At 39.1% G+C, this 9,902-nt stretch overlaps 1 protein-coding gene and 1 long non-coding RNA gene across 2 annotated transcripts; both read left to right on the top strand.

Moving 5' to 3' along the window:
* Positions 1-112: 112 nt before the first annotated feature.
* On the top strand, positions 113-3,076 carry LOC121948747. Its single transcript, XR_006106180.1, has 3 exons — positions 113-279; positions 2,866-2,935; positions 3,047-3,076. It is a non-coding gene; the product is annotated as an uncharacterized LOC121948747 (long non-coding RNA).
* Positions 3,077-3,103: 27 nt separating this feature from the next.
* Positions 3,104-9,508, top strand: LOC121948746 (sterile alpha motif domain-containing protein 9-like). The gene is given in 4 exon segments (XM_042494189.1): positions 3,104-3,130; positions 4,449-4,650; positions 4,653-6,526; positions 6,529-9,508. Coding segments are annotated over 4 exon segments (4,503 nt in total). The 5' UTR covers positions 3,104-3,124; the 3' UTR covers positions 8,950-9,508.
* The last annotated feature ends 394 nt before the right edge of the window (positions 9,509-9,902 follow it).

Genomic DNA, 9,902 nt, shown 5'->3' with positions numbered 1-9,902 from the left:
TCACTGACAGGGTGTAGCGGTGCTGCTATGAATCTGTGGCTGTAGAGACAGGATTGGAATTGGGCCCAAACTACCGCTTAGGTTTCGTTTCTCAGAGCTGCCCGCCCATCGAGGACTGATTGTCTTCCGTATCAGCTGGGGCTGACAAGTCTGCTCTCTCCCTGCGAGCAAACACGGAAAGATGTCCTCTGTCGACTTGCTTCAAAAATTCTGTCATTTGAACTCTTTCTGAAGACGAAACGCGGACAGCAGACGACAGAGTTCACCTAAAATATGGTGGTAAGTTGTCTCCGTGCTGTTTGTACTTTTGCATTTATGGAGGCAGTGTCACAATGAAAACAGCGCTTCCTCGGTTCTGTGGTGTAGCCTTTGCTAACCTAGCTAGGTGGATGTCTATGGTTCCTGCATTTAAATTGTTTCCACTTTGACATACTATTTATTCTGTCACATCCACTGCAATACTGGGACAGCCTTGCTGAACACCCAATCGATTGTTAAAAATACACTCTGATCATTATTTTTTGCTAAAATAAACCATGTACCTGTGTGTTGCGCAGTTTTATAATCGAAACTTCCTTCTGGTTTTACTCTAACCTCACTTTGCCTCACAGTGCAGGGGAGAAATCAGGTGACTGTCATATAACTTAACCAGTGGTGCATCCGGTGTTGGGAAGGTTACTTTTGAAATGTATTGGGTTACAGATGACCAGTTACTCAGTTAAAATGTAACTGATAATCTTTTTTGAGCACATTATCAGAGTAATGTAATTTTTATGTGAAAGCATTCTTGCATGGTGAAAAGATGCAAACGACCAGAAGGAATGTTTTGATTGATTGGTTGAGATTTATTTTGAACATAAAAAAGTAAAAAGAAAAAAAAGAAAAGAATGCAACAACAGATGATAAAAGGTGATCCATGTTCAAAAAGGAGTGTGAGGAAGTCGAAACTTATCTAATCCCACCCCTTCTCCTATACTAATGATTTACGTATCTGTCATGTCTACCCTGCTTCCCCAAAATTGCTACCACTAACAGTAATATTGATCATCCTAATAATAATAACAATATAAATAATCTATTCTGTATTGAACAAATTACAGAAAAGAATAAATAGTATCCCTTTTGTAATCATCATCAGTGTTAATTGTAATTTCCTTATGTGTATATATGTGTGTGTATATATATAAATATAGATTTTTTTTGGTAACTTACATTTATTTTGTAATTTCATTAGGCCCACATGTAACTAGTTACTCCCCCACACTGTGTGCATATCACTGTATCAGAAGACATAAAGTAAACAGTTTTTAAACGAAAATTGCAGTGTCCGTTTTTTAGTTAGTTAATTAGTGTTGAAACCTTCAGTAACTCATTATTGTAGTCTAACTATTGCATTCATCAATGCTTACAGTAAATTAGTCAAGCAAGTCTTATGTCTCTTGGACATTAGGGCTGATACTTTTGGTTGTTGACGTCTCCTGGCCGCTTTTAAAAAAAAAAAAAAAAAAAGAGAAAGCTTTGTTGCCTCTTCTGCTGTTAAACACTTAATCGAACCAGTCTTCTTACATCTATTAATGATTATGTAATGTTGTTCCATTCCAGCTCTATTAAGGGTTGGGTCGGGTATTTATCTATTTTATTTCTTTGTCATTACAGTACCAGTTGGTGAAATGTCAGTACTGCATACAGTGAGACAATAGGTCTCTGTCTTGGTGTATGACCTGTGATAACAAGCACAGAGCAGTTGTAACCAACAGTTGTGATATTTTTTTTTTCACAGTAGTGTTCCAGGTGTCAGGGAACAGGTATACTGACATGACATAGAGCAACAGGAATAGGAACCAAATACAGGCAGTCGGGGTAGATGGTGACAGTTGAAAAATGTACTGACAAAAATAAATGTACTTATTGGCTTACTGGTGAGGGTAGCAGGTCCAGAAATAAGGACTGGGAATGTCTGGCAAGAAAGTCTGAGGACATCTTGTGGATGATTTAAGGATAGCGGGTGAAAGGTGAGGACATGCCCTGGAGGAAGTGAGCAAGTGCAGCAGACAGAGAGCCAAGCAGGACAAGGAACTAATAATATTAATAAATATATTAATAGTAATACATTTAATGTATAGGGCACTTTTCATACAAGGAATGCAGCTCAAAGTGCTTCACAATAAAAGAAGTGTAACATGACGTGGTGATAAACAAGATATAAGAGTCAAAGTCAAATGTACAGAGAAGTAAAAACAGCACAAAAATAACAGAATTGGTATGAAATAATAAATACAAGAGTTACATTAGACAATCCACATGACAGCTGGTATAATTGAGTGTTTTAAGGTCTGGGGTCTAGGTTTTTTTTGCCACTGTTCCATCTGGATGAAACGTCACATTTGCAAAATACCTCGGTTTACACAACACATCAGAGGATTTGGGCCCTAGCACTTTAAGACAATATCTAGTCTGATATCACAGTGCCAAAATAGTGTCGTTATATTGCCCAGCCCAGTGCTTTGGTCCTGTTCTCTTATCAACTGCCTTGCACAAAGCTCAATGTGGGGTCAATTTCATTTTGATTAACAAATAGATACAAGAAACAAAACCAAAATACTTTGTGAAACACAAAGCTGTGCCAGTGAGCCAGCATGATCAGTACCAGGGATGTGGAACCTGCACACTTAGTAAATAGAGCTGTTACTAATATTAGTTACGGAAAATTCAAGTTTTTACCATAACAAAGGTCAACAGCAATGTTCTCAGTTCTGGGTACTACTGTGTAGTTTGGTCAAATAATTGAGATTAAATACCTTGCTCTAAATACTCCAAACTTTTGTTTATACATCAACGTATTCATATTTATACTTTATTTTGCAGCATCGGTGGTCAAGATTTGTAAAAAGTAAGCCAGCTATCATGGTGGTATCATGATCAGGAGAAAATTAAGGTAAAGCTGAAATTTTGTATTTATATGTGAAATATTTTGTATTTTACATGTTTGCAGTACAGTATCAGTGCCATCACTTGCTCCTTTTTCTTTTTTAAATGATTTTTGTAGCAGTAGTGATCTTCGTTCGTGAAGGAAGAAGAACCGAAGAAGAGGAGGCAGAGAATGGCAGAGGCAGAAGAAGGCAAAATGAAGGTAAATAACAGTTAAAACAATTAGCATTTTACAGGATGATGCTCCTGTACCTTTCCATCCAACTGCCAATTACAAAAAGAAAACAGAGAGATGACTGGTTGCTCTGTAGACTACAAACAAATGTAGGTCACGAAATTGTATTGGGTGCTCATGGAAGACTGGAAACAACAGGGTAAACGACAGGGAAATCCAGGCTCTCCAAAAAAATATGTTTATTGTAGTGGCCAAATCGTGAAAAAAGCCAACATGTTTTGATCAAACACCAGTCTTCGTCAGGGCTTCAAAAACATATGCATCGTGGATGTAGCCCCACCTACATAGCAGCAGGAGCCAATAACAAATGATCATGTAACCACATGATTGAATGACAGGTAAAAACATAATGATGACAAAATATAATGACTAAAAGGAGCATGACATCAGATGAGTCCCACAAAAACAGTTTATAAATATGCAAATATATACATACATGCATACATAAACACACACATACATATCCATACACCTATACCCACACACACAATACATCCATAATGCAAAAGGCTGTGAATAGACAACTCACAGGAAATGTGAAATCAATGTCTTCATTAAAGGCCAGGATACCTACAAGCACCCAGCTGCTAATGATATATTTGATTTGTTCAGCATGCGTGCTGTATGTGGTAATGAAAAACGGATGAGACTGATGTGACGGCTGATGCCTGGTGTTCTTCTGCAGAAGTGAGAGACGCTCAAGGTTGTCAAAAGCCTGATTGACAACCCTAGGTTTGTAAGCTCTGTTAAGAAAGTGATATGACATAGCCTCAGCCTGCTCAACAAAATCTGTCTCAATATCACAAATATGTCTAAAATGTTGAAATTGGCCATATGGGATGTTAGGAGGGTTGGGAACCATATGATTTCATGCTCCTTTTTGTCATTACATTTTGTCCTGTTTTTACCATTCAATAATTCTATCATTCAATCATGTGGTTATGTGATCATTTTTTATTGGCTCCTGCAGCTACGTAGTTGGGGCCATATCCACAATGCATATGTTTTAGAAGCCCTGACAAAGACTGGTGTTTGGTTGAAGCACGTTGGCTTTTTTCATGATTTGGCAACAATGATAAAGGCTTTTAAATGTAATTCCTCCTTGTTTTTCACACTTTTGGAATGCCTGAATTTGCCAATTACACAACTTTGTAAAATGTGTTAACTTTTTTGTGCATTATAACACTTAATACTTCAACACTGAATGCGATCAACAATTGTTGTTACAGTGTGCTGTAATTTTAGTTGAAAATGGGGTAAAACATAACAGCATTTTTTATTTTAGAGTCATGAGGAGGATCTGTCACCTGAGATCAAGGATTGGAGTAAACATAAAGTGAGAGAATGGGCTCTGAAGTTGGATGATGTGGATGACAGATTTGCAGAGATTCTGTTTCAGCAAGACATTTCTGGACCCAGTCTTCTGCTTTTGGATAAAGAGGACTTAAAAGAAATCGGTGTGACTTTAGGACCAGCAAAACTTATTATTCAGCCAGAGATGAGTTAGTGCAATTAAAGAAAGAAGAGCCACTAAGTTCTACAAATCAGCCTGGGAAACCTTGCAAACCTTATCCATTCTGTAGGTACCATGATACCTATAGATACATGGAGAGCAGCATCCTTGATATTACAGAATCAGGCCCGTCTGACTTAATTGAGCCATGCCACGAGTATAAAGCTTTCATCAACACAACAGATGAAACTGAAATGATCAAGTTCACAGAAGAGACAATTCGTTTCGCAGCTGCCTGCATGAATAGCCGTACCAATGGCACCATACATTTTGGAGTAGGAGATGAGCCACACTTCAGGCATGGCCAGGTCTTGGGAGTGGTTGTTAAGGACAGAGAGGCTTATGCTAAGGAACTGAAATCTGCTATTGATGGCTATTTTGAGTATAAACACAAACAGACTGCTCAAAATTGCATCAGACCGCCACGATTTGTTGGGGTTCTCAATAAGAATATGACATCATCAGACAAATGTGTGATAGAAGTGGACATAGTTCCTGACTCTACATTGTGTGAAGAAAACTTCTACCACACTTTCAACATGGACACAAAAAAATCAAAGAAAAAAGCAAAAGTTAAAGAAACAGGCACAAATGAAACAAAAGCATCAAAACAATTCTTTGTCAGAGATGGCGGTAGCAGCAGGGATCTCCTTGCAGCAGTCAAACTTACAGAGCACAACCAGTTTCTTGAAAGTATGGCACAGAGATCACAACTCCGAAAAGAAGCTGAAGAGAAGCACCTCAGTGTGATAAAAAGTGGTACCCAAGGCTCCAGATTAAGTCAGATGATCACTGGTGGAACCCTCTCTTTAGATAAGTCACACTTTGAGGGGTATGTGATAGTAACTAACAAATCACATTCAGTCCAGTTTCAGTCACTTGAATTTCTTGTAGAGCTCAACCCAACAGCATTTTTGGACTTTGATCCAGAATCAGCTGTACATGGGTTACAATGTCACTTTGAACAGCAGAGTACAGTGAGTGTACATTCACCAGCACAGTACAAAATCACTGAAGGAGTTGAGGACATTGCAAACAAGCTGAAATTAACTCGAAACACCAGCTGGGTGTTATGCAATGGAGGTATTGAGGATGAGGCACCTTCAGACATAGACGAGTGGTTGATGGACAAGGGAGCGTCTGTTCGAGATGTGATTTCTTTCTTGTGCCGGAAAGATGTGCTTCCAAACAAGAGATTTCTTGTCATATTCCTACTTTTGTCAACAGTGAGTGAGAAGATGGACCCTCTTGTTGAGACCTTTACCACATTCTTGCAAGAGCTCAGAGGCACAGATCAAATCCTTTGTATATGCGACAATGAAAAAGCATTTACCTCCTGGGTGGGCCTTATTGAGGCTCGTTGTGGAATCAACATCTCTCATAGATGCATATATGAGCTAAGTTTTGCTGAAGTCAACGGCACTGTCCTCAGTCTTTTGTCAAAAAAAACCGTAAAATCCAGACATTTTCTGCCCTGTGGTGGGAGAGGCAGAGTGCTCCTTGAGAGGAAAGAGGAGCGGAGCCTGAATACCTTAGAGGTCCTTTGCGTGAACCAATGCGAAGGAGGAAATGAGGACAAAATTGCCATAGAAGAGAACTTCTACAAAGGGGGGAAAGTGTCATGGTGGAATTTCTACTTCTCAGAGCAGCCTGGATCCACACCATTTATCAAACGGGACAAGTTTGACTTCATCATGAACACAGTCCTGCCAGAGTTGTGCTCCCTGAACAAAGCCTGTGTGTTGTTCAATCTCATGCATGTGCCTGGATGTGGTGGGACAACTTTGGCAATGCATACTTTATGGGCTCACCGGGACAGATTCCGATGTGCTGTCCTCAGAGACAGCAGTGTGCTGACTTCGCTGAGGTCGCTGAGCAAGTGGTCAAACTTTTAATATATGACCATGGGGAGCGATTACCAAGGCTTCCTGTTTTGTTGATGATAGATGATTTTGAAGATAAAGAAAAGGTGTTTGACTTGCAGCAGCTCATTGAAAAACAATGTGCAAAGGAAAACATTCAGTCTAAGTCTGCACAGGTCATTCTCCTGAACTGTATGAGGTCAGAGCTGTCTGAACAGACTGAACCAACCGAGGACACAGTATTTATTGGAAACAGTCTCTCTGAGATGGAGCAGAAACTGTTTGAGGAAAAACTTATAGAAATAGAGAAGACACACAAGAATGCAGAAACTTTCTATGGGTTCATGATCATGAAGAAAAACTTCAAGACAGAGTATGTTCAGGGTGTGGCCCGCAATACCTTGAAGAGCTTCAACATAAATCAGAAAAATGCACAACTCTTGTCTGTTCTAGTTCTGTTGAACGTTTACTGCAAGGGTGCCTCTCTCTCCGTCTCTCTGTGTGAGGAATTTCTTGGTCTTCAGCCAAAACCAGTTTGTGGAACCATCAAAGTGGAAGAAGGATTTGGGAAATTTTCCACCTTAGTTACCACCTGCTCAGTTGAGGGTAAGGTGGTTTTCAAAGGTGTGAAAATGATCCATTCAAGTATTGCAAATCACTGTTTGCAAGAACTTACGACAAAACACAATGTGACCAAGGCTGATATTACCGACCGTCTGCTGACCACAGACAAGTTTTATGAAAGCACACAAGGCAAAGACAAACTCCTACAAGATGTTCACCACATTTTGGTCAAGAGAAATTTTTCCGATGAGGAATCTAAGTTTGCGCCACTAATTCAACACATTGCAAGTGAAACCCCAGGACTGGAAGAGATAGTGCTGCAAAATGCATCGAAAAGATTTGAGAAAGATGCAGTTGTCTCTCAGTTACTTGCCAGGTACTATTACCTGAAGAAGAAGAATTTCTCAGAGGCAGAGGTTTGGGCAAAAAAAGCAAGAGATCTTTCCAAAGACAACTCATTCTTTGCAGACACATCAGCACAAGTTATCAAGCATGAGCTGAAGAATGCGATCACAACCTTCAAAGAAGAAACTATTAGTCCAGAAAAATTAGACATGTTTCTTAAAATGGCCCAGTCAGCAATAGAGGCATTCAAAGAAACACAGAACCTTGCAAAGAAGGAGTCAATTCAGAGATTACAAAGCAAAACAGACAACTGCCCTTTTAATTCAGCCGGGTGCCTGGGAGAGATCCAGGTTGGAGTTCTTGTCATTGATGTGCTGGCGAAGACCCCCATCTTTTCTTCTGACAATGTCCGCCATGACATTATGAGTGCAGTTCTCTCTGGAGAAATGAAAGTTCAGGATATGGAGACAAATGATAAACGGCACCACAAACACACAAACTACTACAAAATTCTCAAAGACTACCAGGATGTACTTTACAACCTCAGATACAGAATGAAGGTGAACTTTAATTTCCTTGACAATTTCTTTGTGAACTTGGGATCCAGATCTGGAATGAAAGACAGTCGTGAGCAGATAACCCAAAATGAGCTTTTCAGATGTTTCAAACAGTATGCAAAGCTTTTCTGCAAGACAGATTCTGCAGCACTTTTGAGGAATAAAACCATGCCCAACATGCTGAAACTACATGAGGCAAGACAGTTCCTGGAAATGCAAAAAGCTGATACCTACTCTGGGATTCTGAGTTGTCTGTCAAATGACATCCCACCTGAAATAATGATGAAGATTGCCAAACAGTATGCTTTTGTTTGTGCACATGAACGTAGGCCAACTGTGAGGGAGAGAATCAACTTCATCTTCTTCAATGTTGTGTTGAGTTGCATCAAACTGGCTTCGCCATACTTAGCGGCGTACCAGGACTTGATCAGTCTCCTTCGCCAAGTTCTGCAGGAGCAAATCCCATTGGATGAGAATTTGCCACTGCTCTTCATTGCAATTGTGCTGTTGTGGCCACAGCCGCACCGTCAGACATGGAGAAACCTAGGGGAGTACATCTCACAGATAAGGACCTCTTACCACATAGTGATGAAGGAAATGTACAATGGCAAAAGGCCCATCATCCATTTCTTCCTGGGGAAGAAGCAGGGCTATGAACGACTGGTCCACTTAGGGGAGATCAAAAGCTACTTCACAACTGGGCAGGAAGAGTTTGCCTCCATGTGGGAAAATGGCAAAATATGGAAAGACAAGAAGGTGGAGGATCGCCTCTGCAGGTTAACTGGGGAGGTGAAGAATAGATTGATACTGGCAGATATCTCAGGCCTGAAGCTCGAGGTCACCCCAATGTTTCAAAGTCAGCTCAGTGGGTTTGCCCAGGGGTCTACAGTGTCATTCTTTATCGGTTTCTCAATGATGGGCCCTCTTGCACTTGACATCAACTAAACTTTGAAAACAGCCTGTTCCAACATACTGTCGCTTTCAACCAGTTATTGTGGATCCATCTTTATGATACACCCTTGTATACTTTGGAAAGTGAGTTGCGAAATTGATGAATGTCGTGCTATGTGACATTTTTGTGTGTATCCCTGGCACTGTGCGTTATGATATTGATGTTTTGTAAAGGAAACATTTGTCAACCTTGAATTCAAACTCTTTAAAATGTCTTACGTTGAAATTTGTACTGTAGCTCAGAAGTCACTGTAAATAAGTTTTTTTTCACTTGATTTTTTTTTTACATAATGAAATAATCTGACATCTGAACAATTACATTTTGTCATGTTCTGCATTAACTAAAATAAATGAGTTATATAGCAATTTAATGATGTTCTATGAAAGACATTCTCTATATCCATACATTTACTTTTGAAAAATTGTGCGCTAAAGCAACTGTGTATTTGAATTTGCAATGTTTTATGTTTTGTTTGATCATGCATGTTCCACTATTGATTCAACTAATTTACTTTACATCAACTTTTTTACTCCATAAAAATATCTCATTTATATTTAACTGATATTCTTGTATCTGAATATTGTAGTTTTTTTAATTTTTTTATTTCTTGTCTTCATACATAAACAGATCCAGTGTTTGTACTTGTACTCACCTTTTATGGTTATGTAATGATAATGTGTGTTTTTAAAAAAAGTTTTGTTTTTTTGCATTCCATGAAAAACAATTACAAACATTGAATTTTGCAATACCTTTCTAATTATAAAGATTAAAATGTACTGTAACACTACCATGAAAGAGTTCATTTATAAATAACTGCACCATGTGCACAAACTGTTGTTATATAGGGAAACACTTGACAAACACAGTGCTATCCTAAAACTCAGTGTCAGAAGTGCATTTTAGTGTACTGTACTAGTTGGTTTCATTTTGTTTACATGCCTTAGTG

This window comes from Plectropomus leopardus, chromosome 10 (assembly GCF_008729295.1).
Source record: "Plectropomus leopardus isolate mb chromosome 10, YSFRI_Pleo_2.0, whole genome shotgun sequence".
Taxonomy (NCBI): domain Eukaryota; kingdom Metazoa; phylum Chordata; class Actinopteri; order Perciformes; family Serranidae; genus Plectropomus; species Plectropomus leopardus.
The sequence above is the reverse complement of the archived record's forward strand: the minus strand, read 5'-3'. Positions and strand labels throughout refer to the sequence as shown.